The following is a 21,099-nucleotide window of genomic DNA, read 5'->3' as shown; positions in this document are numbered from 1 at the left end:
CCAGGTCTGTATACCGACCTGCTTGTGTCCTCTGTAATCTATGATTCGTACGTCCCGACCTGTACGCCAGGTCTGTTTACCAACCTGCTTCTGTCTTTTGTAATCTATGATTTGTACCTCCCGACCTGTAAGCCAGGTCTGTATACCGACCTGCTTCGGTCCTCTGTAATCCCTGGTCCATACGTCCTGACCTGTACACTAGGTTTGTATACCGATCTGTTTTTGTCCTCTGTAATCTATGATTTGTACCTCCCGACTTGTACGCTAGGTCTATTTACCGACTTGCTTCTGTCCTCTGTAATCTATGATTTGTACGTCCTGACCTGTACGCCAGGTCTGTATACCGACCTGTTACTGTCCTCTGTAATCTATGATTTGTACCTCCTGACCTGTACGTCAGGTCTGTTTACCGACCTGCTTCTGTCTGTAATCTATGATTTGTACCTCCCGACCTGTAAGCCAAGTCTGTTCTACGTCAGAGGCCTTTCCTTCCGCGCCTTTACCTGGCCTGTGGGCCCTGCCCTTAATTGCCAACGATGTTGGATCTTGTCCAACTTGTAATCTTATCTTTTGACTGCCCCGTCAGCTGAGACTCTGACCATGGCCATGCAAGCTTGACTTTTGACCTCCACAGGGGCTAGACTTCTGACCATCCCATGAGCTTGACTTTTGACCACGTCATCCGCCTGACCCCCTTCTCATGCACCGTATCAGATGATATTTTAATTTAAATTGGAAAATTTAAAGTATTTTTTTGTTGATTTATATTGAGTCTCATAAGTATTGATATTGTGAAAAAAATCATGGGAAGAAACTTTTTTCCATATGGGCCCGTTGCCGGCAGAGGTGCATATATAAAATTTGAATTGTATTGAAAGTTGACTTATGTATGATCATAAATGCTTAATCAGTCGGAGTAAAATTTATCCACATAGAATATTTTGCTAACATTTAGATGTTCACGAACAACTGATGCGTAGTTGTCGATGTAGTATGTATTTCTATTATATTTTGGGAAATAGATATTCATTGTAACCTTAAAGTACTATCGGAGGGGACAATTCTGTTTTAAGAAAACTATGTTAGACACAAGTCTCAACACTCAATTGTCTCAGTAACTCGACACTCAAGTGACCCAGTAACTCAACACCCGGTAACTCAATCAAATCAGATTTGACCATATAAAGTAAATTCATACTTTCTTATTTAGCAATATGAAATTATCCACTCAGACTACATACTACATAGATAAGTTGAAGTATAATTTAAATGTCAATTCAATAATTATTCTTGTAATATTCAATAAGTAATTTTGATGGTGGAAGATTGTCTAACATTAAAATCAGCTTCTTAATATCTACAGTTTGGCAAAATTGATGCGGATTTTCAGGTATTAGATTAATAAGTACAATATAGTTAGCAATTAAAAATTCAACTCTGAAAACTTATAATAATATAAAATTATACCAATTGAAGTAATGATTAAAATCAATTAAGTCATTTAGGAACAACTTTCATATTAATTTATTGAGAGGGAGGTAAAATAAAGAAATCTAAGTGACAAGTGCCCGAGCATAGGTCTACAAAGACGATGAAATTTTCTACTGAATCTTGACCTTCTGACCATTACAGTCTTATCCCAAATACATACCATTGAACCATGCTCCCGAGACCCGTAAATGAAGGCATGGAATGACGAATGAAGATAAGGTCGGCACGTGGCAAATTAATTGTGTAATGGACAAATTACTCTAATTCAAAGTTAACCCAAGTAATTAACTGTAAATAAGTTTTCCTTTAAGAAGCACAAACTATTTATTGATTGTAAATTTAAATTATTTTACTAATTTTATCTTACTTAGATTATTTTTTTGAATTAATTTTATATGTTTTAATACTATTTTATTTGAGTTTTGACCAAAATAAAAATTGAACAACAAAGTACTTTTAGAATATTCCAAAGAAAAAATTCCAAAAATAAAACCCCATTGCATTAAGTGCTTAATGTGATATCCATTACTTGAAAATTAGATTCACACTCAAATGATGGCAGGGTGATGCTGGAATATAATTAAAATCGTAAACAGATTATGAATAATAATAATAATAATAATAATAATACTTCAAAAATACGTGTTTAATTTCAATATAAAAAATGTCAATAATCAAGAAGGCTACAATGGAAAGATTTATTTATATTTGATGAAGCCCACGTGTCATATATTAAATAGAATAACAAATTAACCGCGTGTGGCTTCCCTAGGCTGCCGGAATTCATTTCCTAATTTGATTGTAATTAGATTTTGTACACAATCTTATAATTAGATTGTAAATCACAGTTATTCCCATCACAATAAATTATGCCAAATAAAACCGTTTATTTTCAATCCTTTCTGAATGATAATTTTAAATCCCAATCGAATTCTAATTCTGTTCCAATCTTATTTCCAATTATTCCAACTCAAAAAATCTATAAATAACACGCCATCCTAATCTGCTTTGAGCTGCTCGACATCACCATGACGACGAAGCGCAAGTCTTCCAGCGGCGATGGCGAGGCCACCCCCACTGTTCCGGAGTGGGTGGCCACCTTGGCGAGGCAGCAGTACTTCACCAGCGGCGGCGGCGACGACGACGGCGAAGCCATTGGGGTGCCGGTGTGGTTCATCGCCTCGAAGAAGGTGGAGAAATCCGACCTCGTGACGCAGCAGAACCGCCTTTACCTTCCGACGCACTTCGTCGCGGCCAATCTCGTCGACCTCCTCTCCCCGGAGGAGCGCGCCTCGGCCAGCCTCGTCGGCGACATCAGCCGCCCTAGTAAGCGGAGCCGCACGGAGGCAGAGGAAGAGGAGATGAATAGGAAGCCTAAGGCGGCGGGGCGGGTGCACGGAGGGCTGCCAGTGCGGGTGTTCGCACGGTCCGGGTTCGTGTTCTTCCTGCGACTGACTCGATGGGACGCAAGCGGTGGCACCGTGATCAAGGGCTACGAGCTCAAATTGTTCCACTTATGGAGTGCGCTGCAGACGGGTGACAAGATAGACGTGTGGGCCTTCCGTCGTGGCGGCCGCAACGGCGAACTTTGCTTCGCCATCGGGAGGCCGTGAATGAACTGTCCGATGAACAGCTTGTTAAGATCTGTATTGTTGATCGCGACTACGTACTTCAGCAATGATATATGGCATTGAAGTAGTTGCGCTTGTTCTTGATTTTTCTTTTTCTTTTTAAGAATTTGTTCTTGAGTAGTAATATCGTCGGTGCAGTTATTCAAATCCTTTTGCTCTACAATTTACCCTTGTGAGATTGAAATACAGATCATAATTCAAGTTATTTTTTTGTAGAATCTTAAGTTTAAATTTTTTATAATAAATTTTGTACATTTAGCTAATAGTCGACGTATGAGCATACTGATTTATATATCTATTTACTATATATATTTTTTCGTCAAATTAAACTTAATTTTTTAAAATGAAAAATCCCAATATTCACAAAATCAAATTTACCAATATTTTTAATTTTAGACCTCATACTAGATTTCAAACTATTTAAAAATAGTTTGCAATTTAACTCGCGGTGAAGTTTTTTTATTAAAACTAATGAGTGAAAATTAAATATATAATTTCATCGAAGTTAACAAGTTTAATTAATGTGGCTAAAATTTCAATATTAAATTAATAATATTTTTTTAATTAAGCCTTTTTTAACAATAAAATTAGAGTATGTCGTTGATTTTTTGAGCAAATAGTTTTTTAAATTAGAATATTTCTTGTGAAAAGAAATATTCTAATAAATAATCAATAGAAGATTTATGGGTATGTTTTTGATAAATCAGGTATTTAGTTAACCGTTCAAGTTTTGACAGTGGTCACCATTAATTGTGGTCAAAATTTCTGCCTTTTGAAAATATTTATGATTGTCCATTGGTTATTTATTTTATTACATTCCCTGATATATATATTTTTCCTTTTTATTCTTTATTTACTTTTAACTAGAGTTATTTGTAGAATGAACAACTGAAACAATTGGCATGACTTGATATCATTATAGAATAATTCCATAATGATCAGTTAATAAATATTATATTTTGTTTACGAGATGTTTTTATTACTGCTTCAAACATATTTGGTATTAAATAGAATATCCAAGTTGATTTTGCCTTATACAATCGTTGCAAACAAATTTACCGCGCGAGTTAACTCGGCTTGTTGAGCCGGCTACTTCAATTAATTTCCTAAAAAGAATGATTATTCCAAATCCTAATCAAATGCGAATTCTGTTTCTATTTTATTTCCAAATATTGCTAACTTATAAATCTATAAATAACACTGCAAATCTTAATTTGTTCTTGCATTCTTCGTTAATTAATCCATAGAGCACCATGCCGGCGAAGCGAAAGTCTTCCAGCGACGACGGCGAGGCCACCGCCACTGTGCCGGAGTGGGTGGCCACCTTGGCGAGGAGGCAGTTCTCCGGCAACGACGACGAAGCCATTGGCGTGTGGTTCATCGCCTCGAAGAGGGTGGAGAATTCCGACCTCGACACGCAGCAGAACCGCCTCTACCTTCCCACCGACTCCGTCGCGGCCAATCTCATCAGCCTCCTCTCCCTGGAGGAGCGCGCCATGGCCAGCCTCGTCGGCGACATCGGCCAGCCTAGTAAGCGGTGCCGCGCGGAAGCAGCGGAAGATGAGATGAGGAAGAAGCAGAAGGCGGCGGGGCGGGCGCACGGAGGGCTGCCAGTGCGGGTGTACGCACGGTGCGGGTTCGTGTTCTACCTGTGGCTGACTCGATGGGACGGAAGCGGTGGCACCGTGATCAAGGGCCAAGAGCTCAAGTTGTTCCGCTCATTCAGTTCGCTGAAGAAGGGTGACAACATTGACGTTTGGGCCTTCCGCCGCCGCCGCGGGGAACTTTGCTTCGCCATCGGGAGGCCATGAACTGCTAGTTGGACCACCTGCTACAATATACTACTCTGTTCTGTTCTGTTCTGTTCTGTTCTGTGTTATGAACACTTTTTTGGGGAATGTCAGCGTTACTCCAGTCTCTCAAGTCAAATTGAGGAGTCACACGATTCGTTAAGAAAGATTGATTAATTTGTGTTGATGACACTTACAGTTTTTAGCAATGCATTACAATATCAATTAACTACATTAATAAACAAGTTCTCTTATGTTGCCAAGCAATACAACTAAAAAGACAAAAGAAATATTGCAAAACAATTTAGGTGCCGCGCGAACAATAACACCAAATTGAGACACAATCTATTCAAGAATTATGATCTAAAGAGTTAATGGTACATGGGATCAACATACATATGTATTTTTGTATCTTTCAACATCAAGGTGCTAGTTTCCCTTGTCAAAAAGATTGATAGTTAAATGGGCATATTTTATAGTGAATGGTTTTCATGATCATTTAGTTTTGGAGTCGGGAGTTTAGTGTGTTTTGGGGACAAATCGCTAATTTGGAACTCCAATATAATAACTTAAGGCTAAACTAAACAAGCCTTGTCACTATGATTGGCTAAAAGATAACCGTGGAACAAAAGCTTTGCAAAAGGTAGGTCATTCCGTGGCACATTTCAAACTTTGTCTAAGTTATAATTTTAAGATTTTCCACATTATCTATTTATTCTTTTAAAAACTATGTTTTAATAAAACTTTTATTTCATTATGGCATTACACTCAAAATTATTTTTCTTAACGTAAATGTTATAATTTTATAGTTTAATATTTTTATTTTTTATACTATATATATATATATATATATATATATTAGCGTAGTTAGGATTTTCAATTAGGGGGGGCGAATTCAACAAATTAAAAAAATAATACAACACATAAAATGTATAAAAAAAATTATATATGAACTTCATATGGTTTTTACAATATCACTCTTCGAGATTTCATATTTTGAAAATGCTGAATAATAGCTTCATTATCAATGGTATTAAACACATCTCGCTCAATATATGGTATCAAACAATCATTTATCATATCATCTCCCAACCGATTTCGAAGTGAGGTTTTGATTATTTTCATTGCTGAAAACACTCTCTCTACAGTTGCAGTTGCAACAGGTAATAGCAATGCTAACTTCAAAAGTAAATACACCAAAGGATACAGACGATGTTTTTTCAATTGAACCATCCTTTTAGCAAGCTGGCTAATCCCCACAACCTCAGAGAATTGATTGCTACTCCGCATATCAAAAATAAAGTTATCAAGTTGGGGCTCAAGATGCATTAACTCCATTGGGGAAAAATCGGATGGATAAAACTGAGCAAACTGAAGTAATTTTCTCTTATCATAAGCAGAGAATGAATTTGATGGATCAAGACAACTCATACACAACAACAACTCCGTGTTCACCTCGTTAAAGCGACTGTTCAACTCCTGAAGTTGCAAATCTATCACTTCACAAAATGTTTCAACACGATAATAGTGAAGATTTGTCCTTCCTTCAATATTTCGTCGTGATCTCCCTTGAAAGACGAACAAGTCTTCCATGTGCGGGGTGACTACCTCATACTTAACACAAAATAAAGAAACTTCATTCAGTAACAAATCCAACCATCATCTCTCATAGTTTGCAGTTGATGTTTGCTTGATCTTACAAGAATCATGACATTTACAATGTCTTGATCTTTTCTTTGTAAAGCTTGCGACAAATCATTCGTGACTCCCAAGATATTCTTCATTAAGTGCATCTGAAATATAAATTCATATTTTCCAATCAATTCCAACAAATTATTTGTTTGTGCCCTTTGCTTGTGATCTTTTCCCTCCTCTTCAACAAATAAAAGAACATCAATAATTGAAGGATACAAATGTATCAAACTTAACAATGTATTATAATGTGAACCCCAACGTGTGCTCCCAGCTCTTTTTAATGTCATCTCTTGATTCATACCTTGTCCAGTGAAGATATCACCATTGCAAATTCCTTTAATAACTTTTTCAAATTGTTTGTCACGAAGTATATCTCTTCGCTTGCATGACGCTCCAACAATATTGTTCAATTGTGCAACCACATCAAAAAAAGTAGAAATTCTTATATGATTTTCAGCAACAGCTACAAGTGTAAGCTGCAGTTGATGAGCAAAACAATGAACATAATAAGCAGAAGGGTTCTCCATCATAATTAAGCTTTTTAAGCCATTGAATTCTCCTCTCATATTGCTAGCTCCATCGTATCCTTGCCCCCGCAAATTAGATATAGATAATCCATGTTGGCACAACAAAGAATCAATAGCAGTTTTAAGTGATAAGGCAGTAGTGTCGCTTACATGTACAAGGCCTAGAAAGCGCTCAACAATATTTCCCCTTTCATCTACAAACCGTAAAGCAACTGTCATTTGTTCTTTAACAGATATATCACGAGCCTCATTAACCAATATAGTAAATAATTCATCACCGAGATCTCCAAGAATAGAATTAGTGGTTAAATAAGCAATGGATATGATAATATCTTTCTGAATATCAGGCGATGTCAATTTGAGATTTGAGGGAGCATTGTCTAGTGCAACTCTATTGATATCCTCATTATGGTCAGCAAGAAATCTTAACAATTCAAGAAAATTACCATGATTGAGTGAGTTTGTTGATTCATCATGACCACGAAATGCTAATCCTTGACGCACAAGAAATCTTATGCAATCAATTAATGCTGTCAAACGAACACGATAATCGATAGCTACTTGACTAGACTGATTGACCAAACAAGTTTCAATATGTTGTTTTTGATTCATTAAATCATAAGCCGCCATCATGCACCTGTTGTGAATGCTGCTCTGATTTCCAACATGTTCATTAAATTTTTCTTTCTTTCTCCAATTTTTAAATCCCTCAGTAACAAAAGAATCACCACCACTTTGACCACCATGATCCGCTTTGAATAAATAGCAATAAAGACAAAAAGCCGCATCTTTTGCAATGCTGTATTCTAGCCAATTAGGATGAAGACTAAACCATATAGCTCGAAATCTTCGTTTCTCTTTGGGACAAGAACGCTAAGGAAATTCATGATTTTTAGGTTGAAAAGGACCTTTTTGCAAATAGTAACGCCGAACAATCTCCCTTTCATTAACATTATACTCAAGAATGTGCTTTCTTAGCCCAGGATCACTAGGATACTCATTTGAGTCAGCATCAAGAGGAGCTGGTAGAGGAGGCGGAGGAGGAGGAGGTGGTGGAGGGGGAGATGACTTGTTTGAAGTAGGTTCATCTCGTATTTTCTTAAAATACCTCAACATTGTTATTTCACCTAATTTATCATCAACATAATATTTCAGAAACATAATCATCTAATTAATGACTATTTGTTTTCAACAATTTATATTCAAAAACAAATAATAAACAAAATTGATAGAGAGTTAATGATCCCTTGGTAGAGATATAAAGTCAAATGTTTACATTATAAAAACATATTTTTCTAATTATATGACTATCTAATTTTAATTCTTATCATAAAGATGATTCATTTTATATGCATATTATTATTATAAAATATTGGTGTAAATTATATGATAAGTCTATTCATGGAATAAATGATATGATTCAATTGATCAAATTTTTGAATGATCATTAATGACATTCCTCACATTCATATAACAAATCAAACATCAAATGTACTTATCACCTCAATATGTGTAAACATTTAACATACTTGAATAACAAACAAAAATATGAATATATGCAAAATTAACACTACATATTTTTTTCAATACTTAAATTCGTAATCGAAAGAAATCAAGTAAGAAAATTTTACCTCAATCAAAAGAAATTTATTGTGGAGCGTCGATAGCGTTGTCAGCAAACGATAGTAGCGATAGTAGCGATAGTAGCGACGCAATGATGACAGTGTTGGCAGCAAACGATAACGGCGTTGGCAGCGGCGTGCGATGACAGGCCGACAATGGCGTGGATGGCAACGGCAATGTGCGACGGAGGATTTTGAGGGCAAAATTAAGATTAGGGAAAAATAAGATGAGAATTAGGGGAGGAAAAACATGGGATAAAGGAAAAAGGAAAAAGGAAAGAGTAATGGTGGAGGAAGAAGAAAATGGAAGAGGAAGAAGCTTCGCCGATAGGGAAAAAAATAGTGAAAAGGGAAAAATAAAAGCTTCGGCGGCGGAGAGAAAAATCAAGAGAAAAAAGAGATAACTTTTTTGGACAAGAGATAGCAATTAAAACACGCCGCAAGTTTTGACTTTTGATTGGAGTTTTACATAAAATCCCACATACTTTTAGATTTATAAATAAATGGTTTTATTTTATTTTTAATCATATTAATTTTTTTTTACTCTAAATCTGAGGGGGTGCGATCGCACCCTCCCGCCCCACACTAACTACGCCAATAATATATATATTATGTTTATATTATTTATGATAAATATTTATATTTTAGTTAGATAGAATATTTTCAAAAATGTTTAGATAGAATATATAAAGTTAGAAACAAATTTAGAATTTGTGATGGCACCAATTATTCGGTCAAAATAATCCGTTTTTAAAAATTTAAAAAAGTTGACACCAAATTGGGCCTAATTTCTCTCCCACCAAAACTACTTTTCTCCCGCCTCATCAAAATTCCCAAATCATCGATAGCCTCATCAGAATCCCTCTCCCACCTCATTGAAATTCCGACAATCCCGCAACACGACAATCATCGAGAAGCTGCAAAAGTGGAGTTTTCAGTGATTCCATAGAGGCCTATTCCTTATCATTTTTCTGCCAAGGGAGACTACAAACAGAAGTAGCTGGATGAATCCAAAACGTGACCCCGTGGGTCATCCGAGCCGGTATGGGACGGGAGTTGCTGCAATGAGGCCGCCGGGTCGAAACTCAGTGGCAGCGGGGGAATAAATCCCTTATCCCTGTATCCCACCCGGTCCGTCCCATATTAGTTCGGGTGCTACGATTTACCTCCCTCACGATGGCCGTGGGTCCGGTCGGTGGGGGCCCTGGGGGCGAGGGCTTCGCCTTTTGCTGCAATGGATGAATCCAAAACGTAATTGAAAAATAGAGTTTCTTATATAATTTGTTATAAAAAAAATCTAAATTCTAACTTTTTTATTTAAAAAGATAAAAGATTAAATTATCCTAAAAATTATAAATAAATAATTTTAATAAATTTATATAATTTAACATCTTCCCTTAAATTTACCATGCTACCGCCACAAGTATTGAGAGTTTATCAGACAAAAATCGAAAACGTGAAGCGGAATGAGCTTTCATAAACATACCTCTACAGTGAGGAAAAAATAAAAGGAAGTGTGATAGTATCAAACTGTAGATGATGATGAGTGAAATGACAATCTATCTCAATATGCTTCGTTCTCTCATGAAAAACTGCATTGCGCGTAATCTAAATAACAATCTGATTATCATAATGAAGAACAGTAGATTTCTGAAGAAAAATTCTCATATTTGCAACAACCAATGTAGCTAAATAATTTTACAAGTGGTGATAGCCATGACACAATACTCAACTTCTGTGGAGGATCTGAAAATAACATTTTACTTCTTACTCTTTTAAGAGATAAGAGAATTTTCTATAATAATACAGAAGCCGGTGGTTGACTTATGATCCGTAAGGTCGTCTGCCCAATCAACATCAAAGTATACACAGAGCTCTAATGAGAAAGTATAAGAGAATAAGAGACTCTGACACTGAGTTCCCAAAAAATACCGAAGAATGCGAAGAATAGAAGCCCAATGAACTATGGTTAGTGCAGTGATAAACTAATTAACCACATGTACAACATACATAATATCAGGACGAATCACATTGAGGTAAACCAAGCTTCCCACAATTGTATGGTAAAGGTTAGGATCTGACAAAGGAGAACTATCTAATGAAGAGTACCAAACATTAATCTCAAGAGGAGTATCTGTTGGTGCAATATCCCTCAGGTCAAGGTTGACCTGGGTAACCAAGCTGAGTCTTGGTTTGGGTTTAGATGTTTGACAATAAGATATTGATTGAAGAAGAGTCAAGTAGGTCAAGGTTGACTGGATACTTGACTGGGAAGTCCTAACTGGGATGTTAGGCAAAATGAAAGTCCTGGTGAGTGAAGCCAGGTAGAAGAAAAGTCCTGGTGAGTGAAGCCAGGCAGAAGAAAGTCCTAGTGAGTGAAGCTAGGCAGATGGAAAACCCTAGTGAGTGAAGCTAGGTGAAAGCCCTGGTGAGTGAAGCCAGGTGAAAGTCCTGGTGAGTGAAGCCAGGCAGAAGAAAGTCCTAGTGAGTGAAGCTAGGCAGATGGAAAACCCTAGTGAGTGAAGCTAGGTGAAAGCCCTGGTGAGTGAAGCCAGGCAAGGGAAAATCCAGATGGATCAAGGATGATCGGACATCTGGTGCTGGGAAGTCCAAGTAGGTCAAAGGATTGACTGGATACTTGGCAAGGAAGGAAGTCCAGATGGGTCAAGGTTGACCAGACATCTGGTGGAAGTCCAAGTAGGTCAATGGAGTGACCGGATACTTGCACGACGAGTAAAAGTCCAAGTGGGTCAAAGGGATTGACCGGACACTTGGTGGGGAGTCCTGGCAGGTCAAGGGAGTGACCGATGCGAGGCATGATGTACCAACAGTCAAGGTTGACCGGATGTTGGTTAGGGAGGTTTGGAACTTGGTTTGGGCAAAACCAAGTCGGATCGATCCGTGGATCGATCCGTGGATCGATCGATGGATCGATCTAGATTCTTCCCAGTGAACAGAAGCCGGATCGATCCGTGGATCGATCAGGTCCCGATCGATCACCGATCGATGGGACGATGCCGCTTCGCGCGATAAGCGCCGGATCGATCCGTGGATCGATCCAGCGCTTTCGAGCGGGCGCCGGATCGATCCGTGGATCGATCAAGCCTCCGATCGATTCGGAACATTCGAATCGATCGGGATCCGACCGTTGCGTCGGGTTTAAAGCCGCAGGCGAGCGTGGTCTTCGGTATCTCTTTACGAGCTCTTCTCAGATTCATTTCAGCTCCTCCACAGCTCTCTACAAGCACGTGATCGCCAGTTCTTGAAGGTTCTTGGAGGCTTTCCAAGTCAAGAGGCGGATCTATTGCAAGAGGAAGAAGTTAGGGTTAGGGTTTTTACGGCACATCTTGTAAGCTTTTGCTTAACTTGTATTTCCCTTTCTTCTTCTTGTATTGAGAGTGTTGTAGGGCTTCTCCGCCTTTGGTAGTTACCATAAAGGAGTGTTATTCATAGTGGAGGGTGTGTGCGTTGGTGTGGATCCTTGGATTAATCACCTCTTGTGAGGTGGATACCAAGTAAAATCCTAGTGTTAGCGTGTTTGTGTTTGTTTCTGTATTTTCCGCTGCACATCCAAGAAGAAACAAGCAACGAAGAGCACCGAGCGAACGCGACGAGCTATTCACCCCCCCTCTAGCTACTTTTGGTCCTAACAGTATCAACTATCCTGTTGTCAATGAGAAGTACACGCTTAAATAAATCAACTATGCACTTTAACTGAGACAAGAGATAACCTTTAGATGAAGAGATGATCTCGATCCCCATAAAATAGCATAATAAACCCAAGTCTTTCATAGCAAAACAACAAGCTAATTCAAACTTCAAAGACTCAATTCCATCAAAATCATCACTAGTAATTATCATGTCATCCACATATAAAGATAAAAGTATACAACTTGCACACGTACACTTGACAAATAAAGTTAAATCATGATTACTGGGATGAAATCCAAGTGAGGTAATCATCATGGAGAACTTAGCAAACCAAGCACGTGGTGCTTGTTTGAGTCCATAGAGAGCTTTGCGAAGCCTGCAAACTTCACCAGATCGGTGAGCAACTCCAAGACGAGACACCATATACACTTCTTCTTAAAGATTACCATTCAAGAAATCATTCTTAACATCCATCTGAGATATTTTCCATTGACGAATAGAGGCAACGACAATTAACATATGAACAATGGTCATTTTAGCAATAGGGGCAAAAATTTTCTCATAATCCATGTCATACTCTTGAGAATAACCTTTAGTAATAAGAGGAGCTTTGTATCGTTTAATAAAATCATCAGATTTAGTATTGATCTTATAGATCAACGAGAACTAATGACGCGTTTCCCTGGTGGCAGAGGTACCAAATCCCAAGTATGAGTATGGTGCAGAGCAGTTAATTCCTTGTCCATAGCATTCTGCCAAAGAGGGTTACCAACAACTTCTCTATAGGACAAATGCTTAGAAAGATAACAAGAATAAGTAAAATTAGGTAGTTTAGTAGACTTACGAGGATGCGTCGACCAATAATTAGGATTGTCCGCAATCTCACAAGGTGATGGAATAGTCGTAGGAGGGGGAGGTGGAGGAGATGTCTTAAGAATGCCAGATTTAGTGAAGCCGTCATGTGAAAGAGTAGCCATGGGGGAAGCTTCGTCAGAGTTGGTATTAAAGGGATCAATGCGAATAAGATCTACATAAGTCATGTCATGTGGTAGAAGAGGTATGAAGAAGAAAGGAATATGCTCAAGAAACACAGCATGACGAGAGACATATAATTTTTTACTAACTAGATCAAAGCAATGATATTCCTTTTGACCAACATCATAACCAAGAAAGACACAAAACAGACTTAGAGGATAACTTATCATGCTTAACGTGTGGTCGGAGAACAAAATAAGTGCAACCAAAAGCACATAAAGAGAAATAATCAGGAGCACAACCATGTAGTTTTTGAAAAGGAGACAAAGCTGAATTGTGAGAAGTTGGAATCCTATTAATTACATGAGTTGCAGTAAAAAAATACTCCCCAAAAAAATACTAGGAACATTTACATATAATAAGAATGAATAGATTGTCTCAACAAGATGTCTATGCTTTCTCTCTGTAATCTCATTCTGTTCAGGTGTTTCTTGACACGAGATTTGATGTATAGTACCTTCTGATGCAAGTAAATGAGAAAAAAATATTGGAAGTGTACTAGCCCCCAAATCACAACAAAAACACTTGATAACTGTTGAATGTTGAGTTTTGACAAGAGCATTAAAGTCATTGAAGAGGGTAAGATAATTAGGTATATATTTCATAAGATAAACCCAAGTATAACGAGTGTAATCATCAATAAAAAATATAATATATTGATTCTCCTTTTGTAGTAATAGGAGAAGACTCTTACAAATCAGAATGAACAAGATCAAAAGGATTAGGAGAAAAGGATAGACTTTTATTGAAAGATAACGTAGAAAATGTTGTCAGTTTATAACCACTATAATTAGAAATATCATGACTTTTTAAAGTTCCTAATAATCCAGACGAAGCTAAGAATTGTAAACGAGACGCTGAAACATGATCTAGACGAGTATACGACAAATAAAAATTAGAAGAAGAATGACTCAATCGAAAAGATGACAAATCGACGCTAGAAGCTGCAACATCTGATACTTGAAGCTTATCCAAGACACAGAGTCCCCCTTGCCTACAACCTATCCCAATCATCTTTTGAGATCGCGGGTCCTGTATATAACAATTGGATGAAGAAAAATTGATTGAATATCCAGACTCAAACAATTGACTAACATAAATAAGATTAACTGTAAGACTAGGAATATACTAAACATTAGGAAGAGACAAGCAAATTGTAACAATAAAACCAACACCTAATAATGACATCGGAGTACCATCAGTGGTCATAACTGATAAACATGAATTAGAAGAAAAGGAGATAAAAGATAACAAGTTAGGTGACATATAATGAGAGACTCCAGAATCTAAGATCCATGAAGAGGAAGATATACCTGATGTACCAGAGGATGACAAACCTATATAAGAAGAAGCAGACATGGTAGTTCTGTGAAGCAAGGAACTGTTAAAACTGCTCAAGCATATGCGGATCTAAAGAGGGCGTAGCCACTGCATTACTAGACTGAGATAGTCCATTTCGCAACAGTTGCGATTGATTACCAATTTTTCATGAAGCATTCTGATGTAGCAATGATGGCTGTTGAGGTCGTTGCTACTGATATTGTTGTTGCGGTGGTCTTTTTTGCTGTTGCGGTAGTTTACCTTTGTTTAATAATAATGGACACTAAGATTTTCAATGTCTTTTTTCTTTGCAATAAGTACACTCATCACTATAAACCTTCGAAGCTGACCTACTTTGATTATGCGGTATAGACAGCTATGGTGCTGCAAAAACAGATGGTACAAATGGTGCAATAGTCCTCTTATCAACCTGAAGCTTAAGATGAATCTCCTCAGCTAGCAATTCATGTACTATTGAATCAACGAAAGGAAGAGGATTACGATGTAAAATTGTTTCACGCAATCCTGCAAAGTCATCACGAAGAGCCATTAAGAATTGGAATAGACGTTGTTCTTCTCTACGAGTGACATAATCTAGGAAAGCTCGCAATTTTGAGGATTTTGTGAGTTCTAACTGGTCCTATAGTTCTGACATGGCAGAATAAAAATCTTGGATGCCCATATCTTGCTGCCGAGCTGCGCGGATATCTACTTGGCTAACTAAGTACCAATGGAATGTGAAATAGAATTATTGATTCACATAATAATCTTTGCATTATCGGTCTTCCAAACAACCAATGACTTTGCATAATCATCAGCGTTGATGTCAATAGGTTGAACTTGCACACCTGAAACATATCTCCACATAGATTTTCCTTACAAAAAGTTTTTCATAACATATCCCTAATATGAATAATTTTTTTCATTTAGTCGGGCACTAATCTATTGAAGCGAATCATCTGTGCAACTACTCATCATGATAGAACGAATTGTGCTCACAAATTACCGAACAACAAACAAAACCAAGTTGATGCGAAAATAAATTAAAAGAAACCCAATAAAACTATAAGGTTGTGCCAAAATTTTTTTAGTATTGGATCGAATTAACAAAACCAAGTTCGATCCGTGAATATATTGTGATCAAATAACAGTTCTTCAATCAAATTATCAAAAAAAAAATATAAAGATGAAGACTCTAATACCATGTAGAAATTGACGCCAAGGAAAAAAGTAGTCATTTTGATTTGATGAATCCAAAAAGTAATTTAGAAATAAAGAATACAAAGCTTTATCTAGTTAGTTATAAGAAAAACCTAAACTTTAAATTGAAAAGATAAACGATAATTGTTCTAAAGACTATAAACAAATAATTCTAATAAATTTATATAATCTAACATCCTGTTTGTTTTTCTTCTAAAACATGTGCTTTTTCGTTTGTCTTTGTGGGATAGGGGGGTTTTGATAATGACGCATTTATCTCGTGTGGCAATTTTGAATGATTTTCTATAGAATTCTGTTTGAACAATGACTGCTTTTCTGCTTTCAACTCCATGGAAGGGTCAGTTTGTTTAGTGTTTATTGCATTAATTTTACAGAGTTAGATGTGAAAATGCTTGGACTTCTCGCTGATCTTGTAATCGTACTGATATAACCTTTATTTTGTTGTACAACTTTAATATGTAATCTCGTGTCTTTGCTTCTTGAAAGAACTTTGGGCTTTTGAGTATTTTGATTTTTCATTATTTTTCTTGTCCATTCCCATGAAAGAGCTTCTTATACTAACTCTCAGAAGTCTTATACCGCGACTATGAATAATGATATTTTTCATGAAGTGGAAACTTAGTTTTAGATAGAATGATTAGTGCAAGAAGATTAAATGACGCTCATGTGGGCAGAATTTCTTGAGTCTTTGTAGAATTAATCTGTCTTGGAGTATCCTAATGAACTCGTACTTGATGAGATTGTTAATCATGAAATGAAGAATGCAAATGTTGTAGCTAAGAAAGTAAACTGTATTTCTTCTTTGAGTTTTTCTTTTGTCTCAAATTCTCAACCAATGTGTCATATAAACAGATGTCGAATAACACCATTTGCGGAGTTTCTCTATATGTTTCTTTAACTGTGATGTTCACGTTATAATTTAGGAACCTACCCTGTCCAATATTGTGATATGTGTATCTAAAATTCTAGTTTCTGTTGTGTTGTAGTTCATTTCTGGGCACCAACCTTCAAGTGGGCATTAGCATAGCCAATTTTTCTGACTTGAACAAACCTCCAGGGAAAGTTTCATATCCACAGCTAGTTCGGGCATTAGCATCTCATATAAAAATGATGTTCGGATGTTTGTGACACGTGCTCTCGAGTATGCCAATGAAAAGGGGAAAATAAGATGCTCGTGTAATAATTATTTTTTCTGGCTTAGTAAAGATACACTTAATATGACATGACCAAAAAAAGGAATGAAGGGATAGGAATAGGAATTATAGTACCATTGGAAGAAAGGGTACTAGTGAAAACATCTCTACTGACGAACCATTTCAATAGTATGGGTGCAGCTGTGCCACGAGGCACGACCATGGAACTAATGAAAAAGAAGAAGTTCTGTAGTTGGACCATCTACTCTATCCGTTCGATTTGAGCTTCTTCAGAGAAGATGAGACCAAAAAAATGAGAGTGTTCACAACGCATAACGAAAAAGCCATGTTTCCGACCATTAATGATTACTTCGAACACCAAGAGCAGGGTTGAAACCAATAAAGATTTATTACTTCCCTATGTTTCCTAACTCAAGGAAACCTTCTCATAGAAGTATTTTAACAATGTTTTCGGTAATATTATATTTATAGATGCTATTCAATCCCTTCCTTTTATATATTCTTTATAAAAATGTAGATCCGCTACATTAACGGTTCCCCTAGTGCCGACTTCATAGATATGGAGGGAGGTATATATAGGTACACATGTGTCAGGTAGGTCGTTAGTTCCTGAGAATCGACCTTTGATCATTACGCAAAAGATATCATACGTCCACCGTCTGTACTACGCCCTGAAAACTTATATATCCTTTATAAAACTATACTATAATATTTACATAACATTTCCATATATAAAGAAAGTATATGTGTGAGATACAATCATCTTTCTTTTCACAGTTAAAGTCAACCCTTTCTTGGTGGCAACATCGACATGTGTTATATAAGATGCGCACCTGAACTACCCATAGTCTATCTAGTTACGGGCTTGCACTCCATAGTCATCATTTTTCCTTAGGTTGATGCTTTGTGATATCGCACGCTTGTTATATTTGTTTATATAGTGTGTGAAGTCTAACTAATTGAAAGCACCTATTTTCTAGCTCCAATCAATAGAAAGCAACCATTCATGTCAGGGTCCGAAGGAGATGGAGTTGCTTGTACTTGAATTTTCTTTGTCGAGATTGGGTTGGTGTTCCGTGTACCGCACCGAAGCTTGTGTAGCATATGTAAGAGTGTAGCGAAGTGAAACGTAAGATTTAGAAGCAAGCGGAGATCGAATAGAATGCATTGGATGGATGCCCGAGCATTGAGAAGGAAGGACGCTTGAAGCGGTGAAATAGAATGAAATAATTCATCTCATGCAACAGACACATTCAAAACTATGAAAGATCTACCGTCGTCGAAATACAAGACTTTCTCACTCGCCTCTCTCACTTATTGCTCTCCGTGTCGTTATCACTCGTTCATCCCTCTCCCTTGTAGTCGAGCCCTCCGTCCCTCTCTAGAGTCCGAAAACGAAAATAAGGGGGTTTTCCACAGTGAACAATTTAAGCATCCACCGATGGAGAATAAAGTTTTATCTGATAGTGATGCCCAAGATGAAATGACAGATGTTTTGAATTATTTGACTAAACTAGTAAAAATAGGAGAATCCAACAAGCTTGTTTAACAAGGAAATTTCCAAACTGGGAATTTTGATGATATGCTGAAGGAAATTGAGAAAGAACTGTAAAGTAGTCATTTCTCAAGCAATATTACTTGGCTCACACTATGAGTGAAAGAGAAAGTTTAGTGTGCTGGGATTAGGGTTGTAATCGAGCTGAACCGAGCTCGAGCTCGAGAAAACTACAGAGGCTCGACTTGAGCTTGAGCTCGATAAAGCTTGTGAGTTTGAGCTCGACTCAAGCTCAAGTCAAGCTCGAGCCGAGTTCGAACCTGACTTAGAAAAATAAATTAGAAGCTGTGCAAGTGGGATTCAAACCGTGGACCTTAAATACACCAAATAATATGCTTGATTTTGTCTGAGAGCTGAGTCGATGGACACTGGGGACGTGGCACTCTTGTTGACTGGTTGAAGACTTCGGAGACGTAGATCCTTTGCCGCCGTGAACTTGAAAATATAGTGCCGAGCCGGGGAGGGGTTCCCTGGCGGTGGCCCTCCGATGCTCAAGTCAAATCTTCGGCAGAAAGAAGTAGGGCAAAGAAGAAACGAGAATTGTAGCTACAGTAATGAAGTTAGTATACCTCTGTCGAAATTTGGGGGTCCTTATATAGGGCTCTCCAGGGATGCGTGTACGCTTCCCTAGGCACGTACCCTCCTCAAAGCATACTTGGAATGGTCGTGTCAGGAAAGTATGCCCGACACCCTACCTTAATAGCACGAGCATATTTCTGATGTGACAGTGGAAGTTTCCACCGTACGATTCTCTGTCTGACCATGTTGCCAGCCATGCCTCTTGTCAGCGACACTAGTTCCTAGGAAGATATCACCACCCGCTCTCTCTGTCTTTTACCGGGCCGAGCGGAGGAACCGCTCGGCTAGTGGCCTTCCCCGGGCCGAGCGGAGGCCCGCTCGGTCGGTGATTTGATGTCCGAATCCACCATGTCGAGCGAGTGAGCCTCAATTGCAGGGTTGATGCCGTATCTACTGTTAGCCGAGCGGGACAACCGCTCGGCCATCATCTCTTCCCGCTTTGCCTTATGAGCATCGGAAACTCGGCGTCAGGCCGAGCTGTCGAGATGTTGAGTCGACTATTCCTCCTGCTGATCCGGAAGGTAATTCGCCAGGTCGGACGTCTACCGGGCGTTGACCACTTTGACCTCCTGCCGGTTGGGCTCCCCCTCCCCCTCTTTATCACCGGATCAATGCTCTAGCCACAAACTCCTCCATAATTTATTCTTTATTTTAAAATTAATAATAATTTTAATTATTAAAATATTAAATTAATCTACCTTGACAAGGCCTGACGAGCCCTTGAGCCAGTCTTAAATGAGCTCGATCTCAGCTCGAATGTTAAACGAGCCGGCTTGAGCTCGATCAAATTCGAACTCGAGTTGAGCTTTGATCGAGCCGCTCGCAAATGGCTCACGAGCGACTCGACTCATTTGCACCCCTAGTTGAGATTGAGATATGAGTCAATCCATGTTTGTGAAAATGATTATGTTCTTTTCTAAAATGAAAATGTTAGTTTTGAGAATTGTCCTATATTTGATGTGAGCAGATGGGTTGAAAAAAATACGAAGGGAAAAATACCAAACAGGTGATGTGATTCTTTCCGTTAACTCCTAGATTAAAGGGTTACGACGTCAGAGGATGTCACTTTGGTTGATAAATAACTCATCTTTGATTATCTTGATGTAAGTTTGTAAAATTGCATTATATCATTTTGATTATGTCTACGTATTAGCGAGTTTATTTTTTGGTTTGGAAAAACAAATTTATATATCTAAAGATGAGTGTGGTGAAGGCGGAGGTAGAGCAGTTTGCCATGCATGAGAGTTGTTAGAGACCGAAGGTGTAAGATAAGGAGACACTAGAAGCAACTGGTTGCAAAATAAAGATGTGCCATAGAGGAAGCCTTACAAGGGAGTAAGCCAAGATGATTGAGATTTTCTTTGTGATTATTTTAGAAAAAAAGAACAAATGGTTAGTGATCCGGCGGTAAGGTGGGGCCCCGCCCCGCAGGAGGTCGGCGCCATGTGGAAGGTCAAAGTCAAGGTGGTCAACGACCCCACGCTAACGTCCGACCAGGTGACCCCATCAGCCGATCGGACTAAGGAATGACCGGTCCGACATTATAATAGCCCGGTCTCACACCGAGCTTCTGACGCTCAAAGACCCAGTATCACCAAAGCAGGCGTCGACCGGTAGGGCATGTGCCGAGCTGCTGGGCATGTGCCAGGCGGACATCTGGATGGGCCAAAGATCAGATCACAGCCAGCGAAACACGACCCAGCAAGCCAAGAAAGTGGAAGTTGCCGAGCGGCCACCCCGTTCGGCCCAGACAGCGGAAGCAGCCGAGCGGTCATCCGCTCGGCCCACTAGCAGACAAAAGCAGGATCGATTGATATCTTCCTCGAGA

The 21,099-nt window shown here is 38.3% G+C and overlaps 1 protein-coding gene across 1 annotated transcript; it reads right to left on the bottom strand.

The window, feature by feature from the left end:
• Positions 1 to 5,878: 5,878 nt before the first annotated feature.
• Positions 5,879 to 13,447, bottom strand: LOC122028948 (zinc finger MYM-type protein 1-like). The gene is made up of 8 exons (XM_042587919.1): positions 13,252 to 13,447; positions 13,106 to 13,159; positions 12,854 to 12,997; positions 9,923 to 9,985; positions 8,043 to 8,261; positions 6,909 to 7,940; positions 6,613 to 6,785; positions 5,879 to 6,526 (listed from the first exon to the last, which is right to left on the bottom strand). Exons 1-8 carry the CDS (start codon positions 13,445 to 13,447, stop codon positions 5,879 to 5,881), a joined length of 2,529 nt encoding a protein of 842 aa, XP_042443853.1.
• Positions 13,448 to 21,099: the final 7,652 nt, after the last annotated feature.

Source organism: Zingiber officinale, chromosome 10B (assembly GCF_018446385.1).
Source record: "Zingiber officinale cultivar Zhangliang chromosome 10B, Zo_v1.1, whole genome shotgun sequence".
Taxonomy (NCBI): domain Eukaryota; kingdom Viridiplantae; phylum Streptophyta; class Magnoliopsida; order Zingiberales; family Zingiberaceae; genus Zingiber; species Zingiber officinale.
The sequence above is the reverse complement of the archived record's forward strand: the minus strand, read 5'-3'. Positions and strand labels throughout refer to the sequence as shown.